At 37.5% G+C, this 26,627-nt stretch overlaps 2 protein-coding genes across 2 annotated transcripts in view; both read left to right on the plus strand.

Annotated features, from left to right (window-relative positions):
* Positions 1–3,740: 3,740 nt before the first annotated feature.
* LOC125228347 lies at positions 3,741–8,975 on the plus strand. Its single transcript, XM_048132881.1, has 4 exons — positions 3,741–3,843; positions 4,078–4,274; positions 5,182–5,294; positions 8,677–8,975. Exons 2-4 carry the CDS (start codon positions 4,098–4,100, stop codon positions 8,687–8,689), a joined length of 303 nt encoding a protein of 100 aa, XP_047988838.1. The 5' UTR covers positions 3,741–3,843; positions 4,078–4,097; the 3' UTR covers positions 8,690–8,975.
* A 1,626-nt stretch (positions 8,976–10,601) lies between these two features.
* Positions 10,602–26,627, plus strand: part of LOC125227882 (rho GTPase-activating protein 21) — a 539,841-nt gene continuing 523,815 nt past the window's right edge. The window contains exon 1 of the mRNA XM_048132267.1: positions 10,602–10,975. The gene's annotated coding sequence lies outside the window, so the exon portion shown is untranslated. The remainder of the gene's footprint in view (positions 10,976–26,627) is intronic.

Here is a 26,627-nt window from a genome sequence, read left to right on the forward strand (position 1 = left end):
GTGCCAGAACAGTGCAAAGTGGTAAAAAAATAATCCAAAAAAGGTTCTTGAGGCAATTTGTCATTTTTACCAGTAAAAGATGAGGGTCTAAATAGCCATGGAAAAATAATGCCATGACATGAGGTGGGGTCCATACCCAGCCATTCGATCTTGAAAGTCAATTTTTTAGTTTTCCGTAAATAACTCGTAAACGGTGGCCCACAGCAAAAAAATATGGTAAACAGAAAATATCTACATTAAATTGTCTACAAGAAAGGTTATGTACGTTTTTTCGATAGGAACAATATATAAGTGGATAATTTAGTAAGAAAGTTTTTTTTAATCGATTACATGCTCCGTTTTTCGTCAATACCTCGTAAACGGTGGCACACAGCAAAAAACTTTGTTAAACAGAAAATATCTACATAAAATTTCCTATAAGAAAGGTTATTATAAGGGGTTACCCTCATCTGGCAGAATAATTTTAGTCCGAAACACACTTCGCATAACATGTTTCGCAGTAACACTTTCAGTCGAATTGTTTGTTTGTTACAATACAGTAAAACGGAGCTATTTTGCTCCCCCATGGGTAACTTTGCACCACCTTTAAATATGGTTTGATTGCCTCAAGGATCAAAATGTATGGTTGATTAGATGAATTATTCAAATCCACCCTCATACACATATCATAAAAGGGTTACCCTCATCTGGCAGAATAATTTTGGCCAAAAACACACTTAGCATAACATGTTTCGCAGAAAAAACATTCGGTCGAATGGTAATTTCGCAGAAAACTTAGTTGGCATTATTACTACCACGCATAAGATACATTTGGCAGAATATTGTTTTACAGAACATTACTTTGGTCAAATTTGATTTAGCGTGATTGTATGTACCATAATAATCTTATAGCATAATATTACAATAGCAGAATTATTACACGCTATCAAAAAAGAAAAACTGCCCCAGAGTCACTATTAGGTACGACGACGAGCGAAGCGAGGAGGAGTGTTAGGTATCTTGCATCCCAAACACATCCAACTCGCTATCAAATAGCGAATTGCAACTTTATGCCTCCTACATATTATGCACAAATGTTATCTATTTCATGTAATCTATTTCAAAAAACTTACCTACTAAAACATTGATCCTAGCGAAAAATCTTATAGAACCTTTCTTGTAGGAAATATTATGTAGATTAATTCTGTGTAACATCATTTTTGGCTGTGTGCCACCGTTTTTGAGTTATCAACAAAAAACTGCCCATGTAGTCTATTTAAAAATACTTTCCAACTAAAAAATTGATCCTAGCGAAAAAACTTATATAGGTTCACTATTCTCTGGCAGAAACTTTTTACTCATTTGATTCGTATAATAGTTCTTGGCAGAAGTCACGTTTGGCAGAAACACCTTACGCAGAATATGCTTTGGCATAAATCATTTCGCAGATTTTTGTAATACCGAATTGTTTCTTGTCATAATGTTGATGAGCATAATAGTCTTCTAGTCAAACAATACTTTTGCAGATAACATTTTTTTTTTAATGTTTTTATCTCTTTATTTACATGAACATATTTACATAATTATATAAGAAACTAAGACTAAACTTAAAAGCTAGCTAATGTCTAAAATAGGCCCTTGAGGCATTGTACCAAGGATACTGGCGACATTAAATGGGCCGCTTTTTGTTGATCGATTTTGAGATTTGAGTTGAAACTCCTAAATTTGCACTTCAGAAAGAATTATAAGACAAACTTTCCTACTAAAATATTGATCCCAGCGAAAATTCTTATATATCCTTTCTAGTAGGCAATATTATATAGATTATTTCCGGTTATGAGCCACCGTTTTCGAATTATTTACAAAAAGCGGCCCATGTAATCTATTTAAAAATACTTTCCAACTAAAAAATTGATCCTAGCGAAAAAACGTATAGAACCTTTCTTATAGAAAATTTTATTTAAATTTTTTCTCGTGAACATTTTATTTAGCTGTGGGCCACCGTTTACGAGGTATTTACAAAAACGGCCAATGAAATCTATTTAAAAATAATTTCCAACTAATATTGATCCTAGCGAAAACTCTTATAAAACCACCACCACCGTTTTTGAGTTATCAACAAAAAACTTCCCATGCAATCTATTTAAAAATACTTTCAACTAAAATATGTGAGTGTGGACGTGAAAACGTCCCACTTTGTCGATTGCTATAAAGCCACTTTGTCAGTTTAAATGCATAAAAGATACAAGTAAATCTCGCCTTAATGGTAACCGACAAACACACTCACACATTGATCCTAGCGAAAAAATGTATAGGACCTTTCTTGTAGGAAATTTTATGAAGATATTTTCTTGTGAACATTTTATTTAGCTGTGAGCCACCGTTTACGAGGTATTTACAAAAACCGGCCCATGAAATCTATTTAAAAATACTTTCTAACTAAAATATTGATCCTAGCGAAAAATCTTATAGAAACTTTCTTGTAGGAAATATTATGAAGATTAATTATGTATAACATTATTTTTGGCTGTGAGCCTCCGATTTCGAGTTATTAACAAAAAACGTCCTACGTAAGCTATTTAAAAATACTTTCCAACTAAAATTAATCTATTTAAAAAAACTTACCTACTAAAATATTGATCCTAGCGAAAAATCTTATAGAACCTTTCTTGTAGGAAATATTATGTAGATAAATTCCGTGTAACATTATTTTTTTTTAGCTGTGAGCCACCGTTTTTAAGTTATCAACAAAAAACGGCCCATGTAATCTATTTAAAAATACATTCCAACTAAAAAAATGATCCTAGCGAAAAATCTTATATAACCTTTTTTATAGGAAATTTTATGTAGATATTTTCTGTTTAACATAGTTATTTGCTGTGGGCCACCGTTTACGAGGTATGGACGAAAAACGGAGCATTTAATCGATTAAAAAAACTTTCTTACTAAATTATCCTTTTCTATATTGATCCTATCGAAAAAATGTATATAACCTTTCTTGTAGAAAATTTTATGTACATATTTTCTGTTTGACATATTTTTTTGCTGTGGGCTACCGTTTACGAGTTATTTACGAAAAACTAAAAAAAATACTTTCAAGATCGAATGGCAGGGTACAGACCCCACCTCATGTCATGGCATTATTTTTCGATGGCTATTTAGACCCTCATATTTTACTGGTAAAAATGACAGATTGCCGCAAGAACCTTTTTTGGAATTCTTTTTTTACCACTTTGCACTGTTCTGGCTCGGTGAAGGACCCGGCCAAATGATCTGGCATAAATACTATGCGACATCTGAGGAACTCTACTTTCACTTTTTAATAATTCCAGGTTGCCTCAAACACCTTTTATGGGCCCCAAAAAATTAAATCTTTAATAATTCATAGCTCGATAAAGCCCCACTCCCCAGCTGCCAGACTTGCAGACCTGATGTTGGTTATGATCAGAGAAGCATCTGAGCACCTTTACAGGTTGCCTCAAGTACCTACTCCAAAATCCTGCCAGCTCTTGGAAGTCTTGGACCATTAATTGATCATTTCACGTAAATTAATATTTTCTTCTTTAAATACTTATAAATTATATGCCAGAGACTAATTACTAAGAGGGGCCGTTTCTTATCAAATACAACTTATTATACTGTTCGCCCGTATTAGGTTTACACCCTGTATATACCCGTCCTAGCGAAATCACGATATGCATTTTCGCCACTGACGGTAACGGAACTAAATAATATTAAATATAATTTTCCCTCGGTTTCTGAACACGGTTTTAGAGTTGGCAACCCCGGACCGCGACGCGACGCCATCTTTTATTTATTCTATCGTGGTGCGCGTCCTTCTGTGAGTTAGCTGACGGAAATATGGTGAGATTTGCTATTTAATTACCAATTTACAGCCTATGTGGCAGTTAACTGTTAGATAGTTTATTGTGGGACTAGGTTGGTTTGTGTAATATATCATATTACAGAAAAACGGCTCGTCACGTCGCGGGTAGCGCTTACGCCGCCTTCGCGCCCCACTTGAATCGACGACCTACATGTCGCATCCGCGAATTATTTTTAACATTATAAATCAATATATTTTTATACTGTGTTCAGGTTCAGGGTTGTTTTTGCCCATGCCCCATCATCTGCCGCGATCCTGGACAAGTTGGCGATCAACAACAGGATCCGGCCTGCGTGCAATGGCCAGTGAAGTCTATCCCAGTGCCTGTATTATTATCAAGTCATCACGCTGTCGTCGTCGGACTCGTCGGTTACAAATGACGCGGCAGATCTCTCTTAAGCTTAGAAAGGTATGTAGTTGCGCGTTCCATTTATACGTCTACTTTGATTTCCTTTTTGACTTGTGAATATTGTCGTGAGTTCGTGGCATAATAATTAGTGTTACTTAGTATTATCAAAGCTTGTAAAATCGTAAGTGACATACAGTTAATCTAGTACAGTTGTCGGTACGTAATTGCAAAGGTTGTATTTGGTTCTAATTTATCAACACAGAGTTGTTTTCAAGTTTCCAAGTAACTTGTTATTTACATGCATATAAATTTAAAGATAAACTGAATGTTTATGAAAAAAAAATAGTGTTTCTTTGTTCAGTGTCTGCTACTTTATAAAGTTGTAGTTATCCACCTACGTAAATACGTACAGATACAGAATCAGATTTATCGAATCTTTAGTGCCTCCGTCAGACATTTAGGGCCCAGTTAAGCATAAATTCATTTAGGGCCACTTGTACCAACTGCTTAACTCAAGGTTAGTGGGCTATCAACTGTCAAATTCCATATGAAATGGTGGGTTAGCCTCGGGTCAACCCTCCATTTTCGGTGGTGCAAGTGACCCTTAGGTATGTAGTCAGTTGTGATTGCCTGATATTACAACTTGACAATATAAAGCCGTCGAGGGTACAATATTTGTATCTTGTCTACAACATTTATTTTGTGTTTCATTGTGTACCAAGTATAAAAACGTCACGTCACGTAAATAGTCCCACATGACCCTTTGATAGTCCAAGCTCAGTTTAATTAACCCAAGAGATTTGTGTAAATTAAGCATTTGGGTTCATTTAATTGCTAATTATTTGTGTGTGTTCATAAATATTCCTGGGTTTTCTTATTAACTGTTTCTGCACCTCATTAACTAACACTGCATATTTGCTTCTCCCTGTTATTTTCACTTGCTTAGCTCACGCACCGGACATTTCAGATGGTTGTGGCGCAGTGCTCTGCTACTTCGTGCCACAGGCCATTCTCCAACTGCAGATCTACGTGTCAGCGCGACAGTGCACTCACTCACCTTGTTTGGCCCGGTGGAATTTGGTTAGCTTGCACATTTTACCCTTCTCTTCATTAATTTATTTCTGTATTTTCATTCAGTAAATACAAAATGTCAACAATGACAGTAGTGATAACAAGAGCGAGGATATTGACGAAGCAAAACTTAAATAGAAATTTCCTTTAAAAATAATCTGCCATATTTTTAAACCCAATTTCTATTTAAATCTCATTGAAATTTATAATGATCATAGGAGTTGACCGTGACGTCAGTCGACACGTTTTCGTTTAATTTCCATATCAGCAAATCATTCAAATTCGTTTTGAGAGTTCTTAAAAAGAAACTGATTTTACTAGAAGGAAAGTAGCCTATAATAAAAATGTATTGATAAATAATCATCTCAATCTCACATCATTTTTAGAATTCTATAGTCAACTAGCAACCCTTATAGTTTCGCCATGTCTGTCTGTCTGTCTGTCTGTCCGTCCGTCCGTCCGTCCGTCGCGGATAATCTCAGTAACCGTTAGCACTAGAAAGCTGAAATTTGGTGCCAATATGTAATTATGTATATCAATTACGCCGACAAAGTGGTAAAATAAGAAGCGGAAAAAAATGTTTTGTTAGGGTAAAGTGGGGACTGATTTTTTCATTCCAATCCCAACATGTGATATATTGTTGGATAGGTATTTAAAAATCAATACGGGTTTACTAAAATCGTTTTCTGATAATATCAATATTTTCGGAAATAATCGCTCCTAAAGGAAAAAAAGTGTGTCCCCTCTCTAACTTTTGAACCATATGTTTAAAAAAAAAAATACAAATGTAGAACTTCACTCTAAGACCAAATTAAATTATTTCATAGGAAATATAGAATGCCTTGGTCATTTTTTCTTTGTATATGACATTTATTTCAGTTTATAATGTAGAACTTTATAAAGACTTTCTAGGAAAATTGTTTTGAAGTTGATAGGTTCAGTTGTTTTTAATAAAAAATACGGAAAACTACGGAACCCTACACTGAGCGTGGCCCGACACGCTCTAGGCCGGTTATTTTTACACTTTACTATGAATAACAAATCTCATAAGTCGATTAAATTTATTGTAGACTAGGGTGGTCCAAAAAAAATGTTTTTTATTGTTTGAGCTCCACATGGTTATTTCTACACGAAAACTTATTAAAATCATGTCAACCAATTTTGAGAACAATCAGACTTTATTTAGAGGTCGCTCAAAATAAAGCAATAATGCCATACTGAAATGTATGAAATGAACTTGACTAAAGAAAAATCTTACATGGAGGTATTTTAATGGTTTAATTATATTTTTCCCTATTTCATTAGAGCTAAATAAAACATGAACCGGGCAGTTTGCAATGTTTTAATTATTTCGGTTTTTATTTTATTATAGGAGATATCCAATTTTAAATGTATCTTGAGCGACCTGTAAATAATGAGCAAATGGGTTAAAATTTGGTACATAAACTACTAATTCATAATAGAACAAAGGGAACCATGTGGAGAAAGGATTAGTCATATTTATTTTTCTTCCATACAAATGTGGACCACCCTATTGTAGACCATGTTTCAACAAATTTGAGAGCCTTGAATTCGCTTAGGGAACGCACTGACCTGTGGGTCACTCTTATAATATATATAGTTGTCCAAAAACTGGACAGTGTAACTAACGCCGTGTCTTGCGTGGGCGATGCGACGTATACGAAATCAAACCTTATCGATATGGAAGTGTGAGACGCGACGGCGACCGTCGCCCTCGCAAGACACGGCGTCACTAGCAATACTAGCATTAAGTGGAAAGAATAGTCTACTTTCCTTTTAGTCAATTCAGCGTGTGCTACTCTGCGGCGCGGCGGCGGCGGCGGCGCCTTCATAATGAACTTCAACTAACTATATGGTAAAATGATGTACGTAATTACGTATAACGTACAATATGTACGTATGATGTTTATGACTGCACCTATAGGGAGAAACGAAATAATGGGCTTTGATTGTATCAGTACTCATAGATAGAATCTACATTATTTACTTTTTTCTTATGGAAATTGATGTACAAATGTCGTTTATTATGTACGTATTGAAAAAATCATTACTTTCAGTAATTCCGCATTACACCTGAACCTTATGAGCTATTATGCCAGGTGTACAGGTAAGTGAGACGGAGATTTGTTCCTTCCACGCTCAAAGCCCATTATTTCGTTTCCCCCTATACTTAGGAGGCCTAAGCCGAAAAGCGCTATCTCAAACGAAAATCCATAATTAACTTATAAAGTATCTATAGGTATCTGTGGAATAGGTATCGAGACAAACCTTATTGGTTTAACGATACTATGTAAATTAATTAGAGATTTATGTTTGTGATTACCTAAATAAATAATAATATCACTGACGTTTACGTTTCCAAAATCATTTGGTTTTGAGACAGCGCCACTCGGCTTAGCAGGGCAGTATAGGTATAGTCATAAACATCATACGTACATATGCCGCCGCCGCAGAGTAGCACACAAATCAGCTTCTTTTTAAGTTTGCTAATTATGGAAATAGTACGACTTTCGTGTTTAGTGACGTCAACTCATTTAGGGTGCGTTGGGGCAATTTCGAACCACAGAAATGCTCTGGTAATTTCGAAAGGGGAACATTGATATGATGGAAATAATGGTGATTTTTCTGTGACTTTCGAAATTACCCCAATGTACGCTATCAGACATATTCAATAGAAATTTGATTTAAAAATAACTTTTGCCAATGTGTTTCTTATAATTATCTAATGCTTCATTTGTAATTTTGTATGGTATAAAATATTTTAAGTACAGGAAAATTCCATGTACAAAACCACACTGCAAAGTCTCCTCTTGAAGACTTATCAGTTTCTAAGAAATCGTGCAGACGTATTGGAGACTGTGCAGGATGAGAGCAGGCAAATAATAATAATTGGCTAGTCACCGCCTGCCTATTTTTTCATGTTTTTATAACATAATATGATCAAGGCAGGTGCCATAGTCTCCCATAGTACCGGTTACAAGTCCACCAGCAATTCAACCTAATAGCCCGGTTTCTTTTATTTACCTTTTTCTATCAATAGTTCTACACTAACCGGCGCTTGTCCTTGGGTGCATTACTATAGTGCGGACAGGGATAATCGCCGGGTAGTGTCACATTACATTTAGAGTAAATTGTCTAGAAAGCACAGCCGAAGCCAACAGCACAGAGGCCGTGCTGTTGGCTTCGGCCCCACACATGCCTCCCAAATGTCCGGGACCCCATGGTCCCGAGTACTGGAAAGGACAAACAAATAATCAATAAGTTAAATCATACAAAATAATTATCATAAATCCTTCATCTCATCAGCGGCAAACTCATGTTTCATGTGTACAATCAGAATTATAGATTGAATGAATTTATTTTTTTGCAGGTATGTCACTTGAGGCGAGGAGGACTTGAGAAGGTGCGTCTGCGAACGGCCTTAGTGACGCCTCTTCAGCGCGACGGGTGGTCTCCTCAAATATGAGAAGGAGCTCGGGTCCTGCGGGCTCTTAACCGTCGTAGTATTCACGCAGTGTTTTAAAATAGTGTTTGTGTGTATTATGATAACATTTATGTTCAATTCAAATGTCTAACTCTACATAAGTATTCATATCATTTTTCATTAGTATGGTGCTGTTTTTGCGGTCTGAAGAAAAAACTTTAAATAAAATAATTATGTTGTCTGTATATCCATGTTTTTGTTTTACAATCAATGATTTTTGTGTGAGGTATTTTTTAAGTTTGACTTTTTCGTTTATAGTTATTTTGATCATACATAATCATTAAAATTATGCTGGGTAGTATCTGTAAGCTGCGCACGGATCCGAACCTGTCGAGCGTACTCGCGCGCTAGCCTTTGGCTGTCGGCTTTTGGAGAGAATCTAGCTTGTTTCAATAGAATCGCGATCGAATCAAGCGAGTTCTCTTTGAACCGGCAGCTGGCAGCCGCACGAGGCTCGCTCAGGCTCACGCAGCTTGCAGAGCACCTTGCGGGCAGTTATATTTGTGACGTCCTACCAACCACAAAAATCACGTTCCCTGAAATATCCCTATGAAATATTGTGTGAACGGTTCACAAGTAACTTTCACAAAAGTTACCAGTGATTTGTTGACACAACATACCAAATATAATCATTTCCAGAAGTTTCAAATGAAACATTATGAGAGCTACTTTTAGGTACATTACATGCGTAACTTGCAAGGAACTTCATTAGAGTTATTAAAGCAATGTTATATTTGTAACGCATTGAAAGGTATCGGTGAAAAGTCAATACAATATACAACATCAAACTTTTTGGTGTATTATGAATGTAACATTGCCGCAATGAATAGCATGTATGTTACGGACAAGTTGCATAATGTGCTATTGATGCAATGTACAAAAATGAACTTCTTAAAAGTTTTCGTCATAACTTTCTAGTAAGTTTATATTTCAATGTATCAGCAACATTGCTATTCAAAGTTATAGAAAGTTGTAAAAATCCGATCTGGGAAACTTACAGGGTTTATCTACAGCGCGGCCGAAAGCGTTTAACATCAATATGGCTCAAACGTTGCTCAAACGTTTCAAGCTTGCAATTGTAAGTTTCAAGCTCCCAGATGTAGCATTGAGCAATGTTACCGCAAGTTCTGCTTGCTTAACGGGAGGATCAGAATTATTTATTTAATCATAATTATATTACATCAAGCGCGGAGTATTGTAGATTCGGCAATGCACATGTTACACCTCAGGAGTTACAGGTGTCCAGAGGCTACGGAGAGTGCTTACCATTACCATCAGACGTGATGTATGATTATTTGCCAATGACGCGATAATCCTAACGCTCAAGATCCTTCACGATTAAGGTCCTATCTCGATCTCAGACAGGTACCATAAAAGTATGTCAAATGGGGGTCAGAAGGTTACACAGTAACCACCGAATCCTAGTTAACTATCCTGGGATAAATACTGACCATAAGCTTAAGACTTATGTCCATGTTGGAAAGGTTAAGGTGTTGTTAAGACTTAAGTGTTATGTTTATGTTCATACTCCTAAAGTTAAACTCAAACACATGTGCTGCCATCGTGATTCAACATGTGAGATAGTGAGGTGTTACTCGTACAATGTTTACTCGAAGTTGTGCAACCAAGTCGCCATCTGGAACCGTAACTAAGTTATCAGAACCAGTTACCCTCAAGTACTTGCGTCAAGTTCCGGCCTCTATCGTTAGATGGCGTTCGGCGCGCCCGTGTTTTTTTTTTGCTACCTGCCGGGCCGCGATCGGCCGGCGCAACTGGCGCAAGCGTAGTGTAGTTCAAATTCATCCGCCATATTCGTCGTGTCAGGCGGAGTGCAGCGCAGCCGTGACATGTTTTATCGTAAGCTGCACACTACTTATGACATCGAGTCCACACTGGTGCTACTCACGTTCAATAATCAGTACAAATATGCGCTCTGATGGACTCTCAGACGCGTATTCTTTTAGTTTGTTGATTCGTGCATCGAACTGTGTATTGGTGTGTTTATGATAACAGTATCCTCGGCCGTGTATTGTTTTTAGTAAATCCCATGCGATTGCCGGTGCCGAAGCTTTGTGATATTATGCAACGTGACATAACCGTGACCTTGTAGTGTTGTGTTCGTGCTTTAGGTGCTTTTGAGGTTAAAATGCAGCTTGGATTGTGAGCGACTGCGCCGAGTCATACGGTTAGTGAACAGTTTTTAACAGTTACTGATAACAGCTTCGCATTTACTTAGTTGCTTATGTTTATTTAATTTTAGCTATCGATACCCTCAATAATTTGAGTTTATTACCTTGTTACGAGTAGTAAGTTCTAATTGTTTCCAAATACTTCTAAAAACTTTTTATTATATTCTAGTTCACATCATCAAACAACTTAAATTTTAAAATAATAGCCGTAAATTGTTTCCAAAGTCACAGAACTCCTTTAAGTATAAGATGCAGTGTATAAGTTGAAGAAGCGACCGTTGCGCGCCCTGCGCGGGCGCGGGAATGCGAAGCAGGGGATAAATAAAACCAAAACGAGTAAAAACCAAACCAAAGGGCCCGTCCTTCATTACCCAAATCGTTTTGTGTACCAACGCGGTACGTTCTATTGATAATACGGAAGCGAGTAATTTAACATTTATTGGGTTAATGTTGTCGGCTAAACATTCTAAACAATACGAATGTATGCAAATGAGACCGGTTACATGTTGACATTATTAACGGTAGTCATTACAATAGTGAATTGAATGTCGGATGTTTATTGCGGCTAATTTGTGCATTAGTTGTGGATACCGGTCCGATTTATTAAGGAAGAGGATAAACACATATGTTAGGGTTTTAATAGATAAGTTTCAAAACGTCGAATGAGATGGATTGGAGTGCCCTACCGTATTTTTAAAATATGTATTAAAATATAGACAGGTGTTGGATATGAAAGATTAGCTTAATATGTTGAAGTCTTACAAAAACCTCAAAAGTATAAGCCAACCCAAATGAGTATCAAGAACCACGTAATTCTCGAGAGAATAATGCTGTTTTGACGTAACGGTGAGTAGAATACATTCAAGACAAATTAAATATGTAATCAAAAACACTAAAATATCAAAACCTCGATAGCCAGGAGTCAAACTGCACTCTAATTCCCCCGCACTGATAACTCTTCCCTCCTTATCACGGATTGACCTCCATTTCGCCCGGCTAAAACGTTTCCTATCATCGCCCGTTATCATCCCGATAAAACCACTCTAGATACGGTGTTTGGTTTCCAATGACGTCAGGCGAAATAGCGCACCGACCGCAGCTATGCAGCGGTTTTTTGCAACATGATCTCATGACACAGCAAATGATGAATAAATCGATGACGGATACCTATCAGCCGCTGTTGTTTTTATACCTGCCAGGTACGTTGTTTGTTTGATTTGTTGAAAGTAATCAAGAAAGCAGCTGGCTGTGGGTTTTAAAAGAAATGCCTTCATAATCCAGCAAGCCAGGTAGAAGACAATAAATTTTGGAAGGCGTCTCAAACTCTCGAATGACTTGACAAGAAATGTGATTGTTATCCATTTCATGTCCTCCGTTTAGCGCCTTCTCAATATGGAGTTTATGGTGAAATTCCACTTATTCCATGTTCATCAGATCCATGAAAGGCGCAACAGACATAGTCGGACTTAATTCACATAGGCCTCCTCAATAGTATTGGATAATTGCAAATCGGATAGTAAAGAAGTTCACTAATTGATTTATTGTTTCAACATAACCTAGGTTTAATCCAATTAGAAAAATCAAGACACATACCTATCAATATTTACTCATATGAACGAAGTTTAACGCCCAGAAGCTTGCATTACCTTGGCGAGTTACATTCGCCATCAATAACTGTCCAAACATCTCACACGCCCTTCTGACCTCGAGTCACGATATCTACCAATTAATATCGATATGCGTTCCACGTGTTCTACCAGGCATTGAGCTAATACACCTGACATTATTACAGTCGCCAGTTACAGATCTTAAGATTTGTATCAGTGTATTGTCTTTAGGTAACGATGTAAAAAAAATATTAAAATGTCTTGGCCTTGACTCATACTGGCAATTCCAGGATAAGTAGGTTCTTGATGATTACCTAGTAATAGTAACAACGGAATTATTATATATATTTCTTTTGATTCTGTCACCTGATTTCTTCAAAATCCTTTGTGATCCACAAGGATATTTGATACTGAAGTCAATAAGTAGGTACACTAGGTACTTGTGTCTATGGAGTTATTGACTTATGATAATAATCTTTAAATCCTAATGGAAGTGACCATTTTGAAATCTCAATAAACACCATTTAAGTAAACCAGTCAAGTTCCCGTATTTCGAATAATGTCAATTTCAATATGAAGTTCAGTTCACTCAGTCCAATTAAGGCCCTGGTGGGATGGTGCAGGATTTTGCTTAATGAGGCTAGACCAGAGTCTTGTCGGCCGGCGCGACAAGTACGGATACGATTCATTAAATCAGTGCCCGCTTACCTAGATTTCCGTTTTAACCAGTCTAACTAGTATAATTAAGTATAATACTTATCCCGCTGGTGCCCGCGGTGGCGACTGAGTTCAGTGGCGGGGTAAAAAAGGACACTAGTCTTGTAGAACTATCCTTTTTTTAAATACCTTGAGGCAGTCATTCATTTGGTTGTATGTATTTGCGCAATCATATTCGAACGATTTTATTCTGTAAGTAACAAAAATAGCGATAAAAATTTGAGAAGCACTGAAAGAATAATAGTTAATATAATATATTATTTGTTGTTTAGTAAATAAGTCATGTTTACACTACGTATGCTAAGCTACTATTTGATTACAACTTAGGAGTTATCAAACAATATTGTCGTTAGGAACTCGTTATACTTATTGATTCAGAACAGGCAATGGTCAATGTCGGGTGTTCAATGTCAATGTAGTGAAATATGCTCCAAGCTTATTATTTATACATTACTGTTCACAAATGCCAAACACATAAACAAAACAGCGAAATCAATACAGGAAACGTAATTTTAGAAGGTGTTTGAAAATTACAAACAGTCGATAAGATCAGCGAGAACAAAATTTGATTGGGCGATTACTTATCTTCAACCTTGAAGGTAAATTATTACATCCGATTTCTTCACAGGTAAATGGTAGTTTTTAGCTGCATCTCGATTGCGCCATTGCTAATCAGTCTCCGTCGGTGCAAGGTGGTCGGAGATCGAGATTGATCACGACCTGTGCATTCCCGTTACACACAACGCAAAGTTAGGGCGGCCAATGTGAGGTGAACGGCTTTGGGATGTTCACAGCTTGAGGAGTTGAAATTTAGGAGGAAATATTTGAATATCCGATGTCAATGGGTTTTATACTTATACAATGCCTAGGACAATTATCTAAACACTGTAGATAGGCTGCCAGAATACTGAAATGTGTCTATTGTCCGTACCTACATGCCAAGTTACAAAATTATTTTAATTTTTAGATCGGGAAGTTTTAAACTTCTTTGTGTAGGAACAATAAATATTTTATGACTTTTTTACTTTTCAACATGTCACCAGGTCATCAGAGTCACCGACTTTAAATGATCTTGTACTAAATATTAATGCTGATTTTCGATCGAGATAAATAAAATCTATGAATAACTAAGTGTTATTATAAAATTGTAAATTGTATTATTGTAATAGTTGATGTTAATAAGGTTCTTGTCCTATTTTTATTTTATGAATACCTATGATTTTTTTGATCTTCATGTTTTTTGTTTCATTACTTTTGTATGTTGCCTTCCGTGATTTTTCTCACTTAATGGTTTCACCGGAAGACCAGCGCTGGAAGTCGCCAGCAATATGCTGAGGTGAGGCCATTTCGTGGATCTTCATATCCCTATCCGTATGTATCGAAAATTGTTTATTGTCTATGTGCTTACGAATGAACCATTATTCTATTCTATGTTACTGTCTTAAAATAGCATACCCTAGCTCGTAAAAGCGCTTGCCTTTCTTTTTATCACTAACAAGCATTAGGAATTAGGTATCTCGGCTGAGTTCACTACAGAAACATTTGCTGACCATTTCCTGTTTGTCAGTGCCTTAGCTGGCCATTTATAAAAACTGACCGTGAAATTGAGTCATATTCTGCTTGAGCTCTGCTCTAATGACGCTTGACTGTTCAATATGCTTAACTAAACACGCACTCAAGATCTAGTGTTTTCTCAATGCCTATTTGTTCGTCAAGCTAGCTACTCGAGGAAGGAACATGATACATTGAATAATTAGCAGCTTACATTCCATGAAGGTGAAAGGAAATTCTTGCATGATTTTTTTAGTTACGTCCACAATATGTTGTGAATAATTTTGGCTGGCTGCACTCTTCTGACTGAGTCAATTACTATGGCATCGGCAACGGACAAGTGAAAGTATATAATTACCTTAAAATATGATAGTTATAATGATGCGCGACGTCCGGACGTTTTTTGGTCAATTATTCCTCAATCGATCATTAACGGTAGAGCGTTACAAGTCGTTGATAAAAAGTCGTGAGAAGGAACAGAGTGTGGAAGTATTTACTACCAGATTTGGCATGACGCGATGAAAAGTGGAACTGGTTTGATGTCGTTAAGAGTCGCCGCGTTGTCTCACGCAGTGCAACAAAAAGCTGGACCGTTTTTTCCATTAACTTACCAACCAGTTACTTCTTCGCAACTAGTATTATTGTGACCCAGAATTATACTACGACCATGCGTACGCAAAGATCAAATGTAACAAATGGTGTTGGTTTTGTAAGCGATGAAAATAAAGGTAAAGCTCGGACAATACTCGGGATGGCCTGACACTTGAATGCCGATGCACTTTACCCTAGGACGGGCCATGCTTCGTTCGAAGCCAATTTATTGAATCTGACCATAAAATAAACTTTAAATCTCGTAAGAACACGTAGGTACTTTGAGTTAAAAGGTGAAGATCTCACTAAATGCTAACAGTGGTATGCAAGTGTATAATATTAATGTTTAGGTACACTATACTGCTCATGAATTTTACTCATGAGGATATGCATAACAAGAATAATGATGATGGAAATTATAATATGATTACAATAATAGTTATCTGTGCGCACGTCTTTAGTACCTATTTCATAATCATAACATTTATAGGAATTATAGGTACTTGGCCCGGCTATAATTTTCTGAATACGTATAATCGCAAATTGTGTACGTACAACGTAAATTACTATCTTGTTATTTGGCCCACAGAATGGGAAGAGAAACACAAAAGATCTATTGTTTAGTCCCGAAGGTCCAACTGCAAGATAACGCGCACTCGAGGCAATTATTCTTTGTGTGGTTTTTAAAACGGAGGCATTTCGCAAAAGAAAACCGGGCTTTATTCTTAACTTATTATACTTTTGTATTGCGAAATATTTTGCCTTCAAGCCCTTGTGTTTTGATGTAAGATAATATATTCTGGTTTGTTATTTAGATATCGACATGTGCATCCTGCCTGTCCTAACCTACGGTGCTCAAACGTGGTCACTCACCGAGGCGCAAAAGACCAAATTGAAGGTTTGTCAAAGAGCTATGGAGCGTAGCATTTTAGGAGTAAAACGGATTGACCGAATCCGAAACTCTACGCTGCGCTCAAAAACACGCATTATTGATGTTGGAGTCAAGACCGCCAAGCTGAAATGGGACTGGGCAGGCCATGTTTGCCGTATGCATCCACAGAGGTGGGCTAAAGTAGCCACAGTATGGATGCCGCAAAACGGACGAGGATCTGGCAGGCCCAGGCGGAGATGGCGGGATGACCTGGACGTGTATCTCAACAACTGGCCGGAGATCGCCCAGAACCGGGACGAGTGGAAATCTAAGGGGGAGGCCTTTGCCCAGCAGTGGGACACAATATAGGCTTGTAATAATAATAATATATTTAGATATGTCCAACTTTAAAATCTTGCGTGGGTTGAACTTTTGTGCCGTCCACATGTCCACAAAGGTATCACATTGTCGGGCGGCTCTAAGGCCTCTAAGCCTCTTAAAAGTAATTCTTATAAAGAAATTACAGATACGAGAATATGGTACATCGAGAACGCCACATACAATATATGTCATTAAAATAAAAATAATTAGTAACATTAACATCAAGGAAGAGTTTTGGAGTGCCTTATTCTAGTACAGTTCCTTATTAGCTTATGGAGTATTTCTAATAGCACATCTGGCGTTAGTATCCAAAGTTGAAAGCTCTAAACCGTGTAACTTTAGTGCCTTGCTGAAATCACTTCCCCGTATGCTGTATTGGTATTTCAGCACTAGCTATTGTGGCGGGGGGCATCGAACTCTAATTACCCTGCAACGGTGCAGTGCAATGCTCCAGTAAAATTCAGCATAACAAGTCTTTATTGGACCCTCGGCGCCGGTTACGTCATTTCGATGGACTTTAATTTGTGTGTCGAATTCGAACTTGGGGACAAAAAGCCAAGAGTGGAATTTTGTATTAACAGTGATTGGTCTCTTAATTCTGCCCTGATAAGAAGCGGTGGACCGGTTGAAATAGATCACAGGTTGACACCTAAAAGTAAACTTCCACCATGATATTGATTTCGTGATATCTATCATGCCTGTTCTGGACGTTTGCTAATGAAATGGGTGATGGAATTTATTATAATAAGGTAAGAATCAACAAAAATGTGTGCGAGAGAGATCCTCCATTCTGATTGCAGATAGCAGTTGTCAATATTTGGATTGTATGATTTCTGGAGATTGACGGAGAGAAATTCTGGATGATTTTGAACCTCGAAAGGGCCTCTGAGAGTCAAACGGACCCTAACCCAACTTGAGTGAGTGAAACTGCATCCAAATTGCAGTTGGGTTCTAGTCCATTTGAATCTTCTGCGAACTGATCCTTAATGATAAAATAATGATTTGATTCTCAAATGCCAAAAGCACAATAAAGTTTATTAAAGACTGATAATAGTGCGTCTTGCGGACGTAAATGGCGCATTACATGGAGTTATGTATCGTAGTGTAACGCAACCTCGCTAGCCACAGACGAAGCCCGATCGCTATCGAGTGACTCGTGAATCACCGAGTGCAGCCGAAACCTTTTGTGGGCCGTTTAGGGTTCTCGGAGACAGGGGTCTAATGTTGCAATGAGAATCAAGTTTGTATTTACTAAGGGACAGGCAGTTTGACCTTTTCAAGGTTGTATTTTTGTAATCGAAATACTACATAATACATGGGCTTTTCATAGTTATGTTGAATTGCTCTAGAATTACTCTCGCTGATGCTGATGCTACCTGTTTACTCGTTTGCCTCCTGTCTCATAAAAAATAGAAGTTTAAATTTATATCTAAAACAAACTGTCGTAATACATTGCACAAAGTGATAGACTCGTCCTGTGCTTTTTACAAGATCGTCAAACCCGAGCTGGACAGAAACCAGTTGATGAAGATCATCTACTTTAGATGAGACTTAGCCACAAGGAATCGACCCAAGAGAGAGGTAGGAGGAAGGTTAGGAATCGATGATAACACAAACTAGTAAAAATTCGTAATGCAAGTAATATTTGATCTCAAAGGACCCTAAAAAGTGTATGGCCCTGGGTGCACAATCTAGATTCGCACTTGACCGAATCGTAAGTCAGTAAATTGATACGATGGATCGAAGATGATTCACCGGCGATTCCACGAATTGAGATTTTTTATTAATTTTAATTAATTCGCAGGTTTTTGAACCTTATCTTACGTACCTAGTTTTAATCCCGATATCCGTCTGCCTTCTGCTAAACATTACCGCACACTGTTCCAGAAAGTATCTTCTTCAATCTGAGATAAGTAGATAGTTTGATTGGTCTCAAACGAATGTGTGTTTTATAGGACAGTAATGGCACGTTTACGGCCGGCACCGAGTACTCGGTAACGTCGAACAATGTCAGCTAATGCTGCCGCCAATAAATAAAACCTGTTCCATTGTGCTATTGTAGGGTAGGAATAATACAGATCGCGGGTACTAGATGAAACATATCATTGGAATATTCCGATGGCATCCGGTCTGGCGTAGCGCGTAGTGACCCTGCCTGCTGCCGCGATTCGAATCCTGGTAAGGGCATTTATTTGTGTCATGGATGTGTTTAAATTTGATATCATAAAGTCACCATACACAAATTCTTTGCCAACCACCTGTGATAAGTGGTTGTACTTATTTTGATTGGTTTCTCTAAGAGTTTCCATGAGTTCATCACATAAATATGAAAAGCCCTTACCGGGCTTCGAACCTAGCAGCTTAGCAGGAGGGCGTCTTTGATATAACACCAATATTGACCTAGTAAATCCCATAGTAAAATATGAAAACACGGATGCGATGTTTCGGTTAGGTATTATCTTGCTTTTGAGTCAAAAAAATCGTCAAGGACGAAAATTACGAAGGATGATTTAGCTTCCTTTCGTCTAAGAAGTAACTGCTGTAGCTGGTAGAAGTATAAGAGCGCGATCATCGCGATTTGGCGATGCAATAGTTCAGAAACTCTGCAGCATCTAAAGAAGGTGGTCTGTCGGCATTATCGGGAGAGAAATACGTCCTTTCTAACGAGGAAGTGTGAACAAGTAATTGGACCGGGTGAAATTACACGTAAATTAGTTTAGACATTGTATATTTAAGAGGCTGTTACAATGTCTGTCACAACTGTCACGACGCACGAGTTATTTTAGAAACAACCTCCAATGATTTTACTGTACCAATGTGTAATTTAAACAAGAACTATAAAAATTAAAATTATTTCTTAAGTTTTAGAAACACCTATTTACATTTTGATATAGTATTAGGAAGCGAACAAGCCGACAGATTCCCTGGATCTTCTTTATATTAATGGACACCTGAAAGAGATTGTAGGTGCGTTGTCGGCTGATAGGTCCACTTTTCTTTCTTATCCACCCATGTTCTTCTCAATATGGTATAAATATGACGTGCAGATCTAACTTGAAGTAGTGTTCCAGTAAAGTTGTCTACTATTTTGTGACACATCATCAGCATTATAAATAGGTTGCAAGAAACGCATATCTATCTAATAATTTGTCGACACGCCCTTAAACGAACGAACGAGACATCGGACTCGAACATAATCATCCGCCACGTTTGGCGAGCGACGAGCTGCTATAAAAGGCCCGCTTAGTTAATGTGTACCGTTAGCTGAAGCTGTGACACACTCGCTAATATTCGGTCTGAACTGTACTCCGATCACCGCGTAGTGGGGTGGGGATCAGGATATATTTTTTGCTAATCTGTTCGAATAAACTTTATTTACATTAATAATTATATAAGAAACTAAGACTGAACTTAAAAGCTAGCTAATGTCTAAAATAGGCCCTTGAGGCATTGTACCAAGGATATTGGCGACATTTCCTCACTGTATCGCAATGCTGATACGTTGTGCGAGGAAGTCACCAGGGGCCCGTTTCTCGAAAGGTACAAGCCTTGTATTACAAGTGTGTTTCCATGACAACCCATACGATTTGACAGTTCGCGCACTTGTAATACAAGGCACAAACCTTTCGAGAAACGGGCCCCAGCTCTTCGGTCACCATAGTTACCTCGACCAGACGCTTCGCGATTTCTGTGAAGAACTTGTTCGCGCTAGGACCCAGGCCTAAAACCGTTCTTTTAGAACTTGAAAAGACATTCCAAACTGACCTGAGAGTCCTTCCAGACTTATTCCTTAATGCGCTTTGACACGATGTTCTTTATGTAGCGTGTATTCAGGCTTCAGGTTCAATGTGTTGGTTCCTATGCTGTTGTTGATGCTCATGAGAGTCATGAGCTTATGGCGGAGCATCTTCACGCCGCTTGCTGTTCGTTTGCTATCACAAAAAAATCAACATGTTAAACACTCTGAGAATGGTAATTCAGTTCTGGGTAAGCTTTATTAGTACTAGTAGTCGCGTATAATGAACTATCCTTATTCCTTACCTCTGGCATCGGCATGTTGATCTGCCCCTGGGATACAAAAATCTTATCTCGTAGTCGCACGCACACATCACACAAAATACATTAGAGGTCTTTTTTTACTGATTCTTTATTTCGTTCTCATGAATGCATATAAAATTGCATAAAACAGAAATTTTATCTGTATTAATGTAAACAGTTAGTTTCTTCTGGACTTTGACACTTGACATTGACATAATCGTATTTGAACACTATTGGTAACACCTAACCTCCTCTAAGTCTTTAGTACAAAAAAGTTTGGCTAGTAAAGTGCTATTAGAGTGTATTACAGTCTGTTCGAAAGAGAAGAGTCGTGAAATGTATGCGGCCCAGGCCCAATACATTCCACGACTCTTCTGTTTCCGAACTCCGAACAGACTATAAGAATCTAAATTTGTATCTCCTAGCGAGTGTTAATTTTCTTTGATTTGAATTTCGTGTGCGAAAATTTAAATTTCAATAACAAACTTATCACAAAATAGTACATTACGATACAAGTGCGTAAAAAAGGAAGTTCGAAACTAGTGGCGATAAATTAAACCACGACCGAAGGGAGTGTTTTAAATCGACACGAGTTACGAATTTCCTTTTCGCACGTGTATCGTACGACGTTTTTCAGTACAGATGAGCCTCCGAAGTTTTGACCTGGCATATAATGAACCACTTCTCGCACTAGTGCGTATAAAAAACACCATCTGTACTGAAAAATATTTTTCACCTCACTAGCTCGGAAAGGACTTTTTTATTCTTTAAAAACAGATAGCAAAATCGCATTTTATCCCCAAGAGTGCAAAGAATATTTGAAATCCGAACGTGTCATTAGTTACTTTTTTAAATATAATTTCTTGTAAAGGCATGTCCCAGACAGGACAATTTTCTCCCTGTGCTTAAATTGTCTTAACAAATCATGTGATGCGAACGTAAAAATAATTTCATATCGAATTGTATCCGAACTATCCGACTAAAAACATTAAATTCAAACAATTTTATAACATGATTTTACCATAAAACACTTGAAATCGTACAAGAAATTGTATTTTTGACTCTTCCATTGTACTTATTCAGAACGCACCTTAAGTAACATTGCAATCTCAAAACGCGTGAAACGGGACGCACCCAAATAGATTTTTCTTGATTGTTATTGTCTTGTTGACTTGATTCTTAATTTGAAACTTTTGTGGTGTCGGTCGGTGCATCGTGGAAATTGTAATAAACGCAAATTGACTTATTTCTGTGCAATTATGTTCCAGTTGTTTTTATTGCGTGTTTCCTCGCTTTAGTGAGGTGAAAAGTTATGTGTTACACACGGGATGCAAAGTTATTTTACCTCGTGTGTATTGCAACACTCTCTATGCTCAGGATTCTATTTTTGAACTACTCGCTTCGCTCAGGATTCTATTTTCGAACCACTCGCTTCGCTCGTGGTTCAACCATAGAATCCATTCGCTAGCTCGTAGTTCAACCCTAGAATCCATTCGCTTGTTCGTGTTGCAATTCCACACTCGGTTAAAATACAACTTTGCTCCCTTGTATAACAAATAACTATTTAATACTTCGAAGCCTAAAACCATCCATCGTTGACTAGAGTATCCTCATGTCAGCGAAAATTACTAGCAATTAATGCTTATACAGATTTACGTAGCAATTAAGAAGGCCTTATTAAGCATGACTAGCTGCGTATGGTATGCCCCTAAGTAGTTTTAAGCTTTTGATGAGTTAGTATTCATGGTATGAGGACAGACTATTCAGGGTACGCAATGAGGCATGTTAGCTACATACCGTACGTTTCATTTTAACTCGCTAAAATTAAAAATGTTTAAGCATTTGACAGTGCATTATTCGAGTGTTGGTTGGGTGGAGAAAAATCTGTTGCAAAATCTATTGAAGGTAATTTAATTTAAAAATCTTGTGTTGTTTAATTTCAGTAACAATTTCTGACTATGGATATATGTGATCTGCCAATCAACAGGTACGTTTCTGGGAGTTATGTAAGAATAAAGAAATCTCACTGTTGTAATCTGACTTGTAATGTAATTATTTATACTTACCGTAATCGTACGTACAATCAATCGTAATAACAAAGAACTAAGTACATAAATTCCAATGAAAAATAGTAACACAGAAATATGACTAGACTCTCTTATGTCATAGATATACCTAACGAGCCAATCCAAACATACACCGACATCAACGATAGCTGAAAGATGCCCTTCAGTCGCCGTGCGTCTCACTCTCGCCAATGCAGCAACGAGCATGCACGAGCGAAATACACGATATCCGAACAACATTCTAATGTTATCGGTAAGAATTGTCGCGTAAGTCAGTAGTCGCCCGCGCATGTCTGTGCATACAGTAAACAGATATAATTAAGGTCGCAGCGGCCATATTAATGCGCCTGATCAATATTCATGGCAGGGGTCAGATCTGCTATCATTCCATGACCGGGTCAGCTGAGATTGCGCTCCAATCAATTAGAAGCATCTTTTGATAAACAAAACGCAAATGTATCTTAGTTCTTATTTAAACATTATTCACATTCGCTGAGCAATTATGTATGTACTTTAATAAAATAACACAATAGCTGCTGATTATGCTTGAATTGTAGGGTAGTCCAGGGGCTCCAGGCCAGGGTACCTATCCGAAAAGATCATAATAATTTACCACAGTGTGTTTGCCACAGAACTTATGCATCTTGGTTTGGCACCTAGATTATCTAGCCATACTTTAGCATAGGGTACCTAGTAGGTACTACCTACGCTCTATAGCGCGATACACACTTTTGTTCTTTAATACTTGAGTATTTTTCGTCTCAAACCCAATTTACCCAATAGCTTTTGCTTAAAAAGTATTTGAACCGGTTATCCTTGTGAACATGTTCCGGGCATTTTGGCCGTTAATACTCATATTGTACATGAATAGCGTGAGATCTAACTATGCTCCATATTGTAGTCGACTCACGCGCGCCTCAGCCTTGATGCGTATTCGCAAGTGCAATGGAAACATTTTAACCAGTACTTTGGTTTTAGTCTTTCAATAATCGGGACAAAGATTTAAAGATAATTGACGTTAGAAAAGTCAAGCCGGAGCTGAGGCTTCAGAGACTCGGTTTTCTATGATCTCGTAAGTCTAAAGAGTCGGACGCCTTTGCTTGGAGCCATGAATGTCCTTGTTCTAGCGGAGGTCGTCATTTATAGCTAGTAAAAATAAGCCATACGCAATATGTTACGTATATCTTATTTTTATAGTGGCAAAAGGTGTCGTGCTGCCATCGGACTACTAAGCCACTAAAGACGATGTACCGGCACCACACATAAAATCTCTGCAACAATATCCTGCTAAGATGTCGTGGCCAATGATGATGATGAGAATTTTTCTAGTACCCACTGATGATACTTGAGCGGATTAACTAAGATCGTAAATTGTATTGTTTTTTTGTATTCATATTCGTTTAATACGCCAAGTTTTAACTGTGCAAATAAGTGTTAATAAGGTAGCTAAAAGATCAGAGCCTTTACATGAATACAGTCAAAAAGCTGAGTTATTTTAACTGTGACGAGGTTCGCCATGGGCCGTCCGTTATTATTACAAACGTGCCAAGCATCGCCATGTTTTTTGGTAATTACACTTTACATTAAACTCCGTTTATCGGCAGATGGCACCACAATCATTGATTTCTCCTTAATTCGACACGTATTTTATTAATGAGTGTGTGACATTCAGGTTTATTACTTACCTTATGAGGCGTGTGTGTTTTAACGTTGGAGATTTTCACAGACATTTACATTAATACTGAATAAATTAGTTTCACATTTTTGCCATTAACAGGATCGTTATTATGTAGAAACTTTCCAGAATTTAGGGAAACAAGAGATGGATGTTCTGCAACAACCACATTGCTTTACAAAATGCGAACGCAATGATATGAGGAAAACTGTTCCGTGTTCTTCATTCGCATACCTTGCGAAGAAATCACTCGCATACCCCATTGTGATCTAGATGAACCCTTTGATAGTTCGAAAGCTATTTTACCATGAATGAGCTTCATTTGCCTTTTCAATCGCTGCCTTCATCAGTCGACCCACTTCAATATCATTCCACATCCTGGTGGGCTTCGCATTCCGGCTATGTCGACTAGTAAATAAAACATATCAACAAAATTATCTATAGGTAGTCTAAAAAAGTTTAATATATAAAGAGTAATGTACCACTGCATCAAGGTGAATGATCGCCCGTATTCCTAGCGAGGGCCTTTCATCTTTAACACGACAGTACAAAAAAAAGATTAGTATGTAGACTTTTTGTATTATTGTAAATGTTTACGATACCTAAGACAAAACCTTGCTTATCTTTTGCTATAAAGAATGCCGCAGTCGCTGTACCTAAGATGTCAGTAAACAGTACAAAATAAGCATTTTATTTATTTATTTATTATTTATTCACAAGAACGGTTACAGTATACCAGTTACACTTGCTACTAAAAGTAAGATAAACATATTAATAGAATCTAAACAATGAAACTTATTAACAATATTTAGTCTATTAACTATTATACATTTAAGTTTAACAAAAAAATAAAAATCTATACTACTAAAAGTATAATACCTATAAGAAGCATTCATCATCATACGTCACATGTTCATGCACTCTCACAATAGGTGAGGCACCTGGAGATTAAGTTAGGCCACCGATCCATGAAAATATCCATGTGTGGATTCGTGCGCAGGAGCCCATTGAGTGAGTTTATCATATCGCACAACGGTGAGTTTCGGGGCGCAGCGGTAGCGCGCGGGCCTGTACCGTCCCACAGCTGTAGGTATGGTCGCCGACGAGAGTTATTGGGAGGTAAGTACGACTATACAGTTAAGAACATTGTGCAAATGTGCAGTTCTATGCTATCAATTTTGTTGTAAAGCACCTTACACACTGTTACTAACCGCTCGCATCCCCTACGCACCTCCATTGATTTATGTAGATGCATTCACCACGTGTAAGTAGCCCATTTTTTATGTCGATAAAGATTTTTACCAAAATCTTATCTTGAAGTTGCGTAACACTTTTATTGTGTATAGATAGACATATTCGACGTATTTTCGGCAGATTAGTTAGACAAGGCTGAATTCCCGAGACACTTGCTTACATAAATGTACGAAAAAAAATAACTAGGATAAATAAAACTTCAACTACTATTTGCCCGCATTTTATGTAGGTAGAACGCATATGGATTCCAACGTTATCTACGTGTAAACATTCATCGAACACACACTATCGGTGGCTTCGGAACTCATGGCCGGAACTATCGTTGCATTTGTCACGACTCACGACGCATTTTTTAAACCGGCAACAACATTGTTGCAGTTTTAATCTTAATGCAACCCTATTAAGTGTAAAATGGCATTGAGTTATTGAGTCATTTAAAACCCTTTCACACTTGACAGATACATGCGCATGACAAATGCGTAAACTCTTAAATTAGCATTAGAAATCCAGTTGTCATAATCAAATCAATATGACTTGTATAGGGAACTTGACTGTAATTCAAATAAAATATTTCATACCATGTACGAAATAAAGCATTATATAATTATAACATGGAGAGAAGTTACTTTTAAATCCAATTTCTGTTTAATAAGCCAGGTTGAAATATATAAAATACCTAACTGAGTTGACCGTGACGTCACTCAATTCGATTTTATATACATTCCATATTAGCAAGTCGTTCAAATTCGTTTTGACAGTTCTTAAAAAGAAGCTGATTTGACTAGGAGGCAAGAAGTCTATTGTAGCGTGTAACACAGCCTGATCAAAAAGAGTAGAAATTAAAAAGCAACATCGTAGTATATCGTCCCGTTTTCTCACACATATTGATTTGAAGAG

This window comes from Leguminivora glycinivorella, chromosome 7 (assembly GCF_023078275.1).
Source record: "Leguminivora glycinivorella isolate SPB_JAAS2020 chromosome 7, LegGlyc_1.1, whole genome shotgun sequence".
NCBI classification, from domain to species: Eukaryota; Metazoa; Arthropoda; class Insecta; order Lepidoptera; family Tortricidae; genus Leguminivora; species Leguminivora glycinivorella.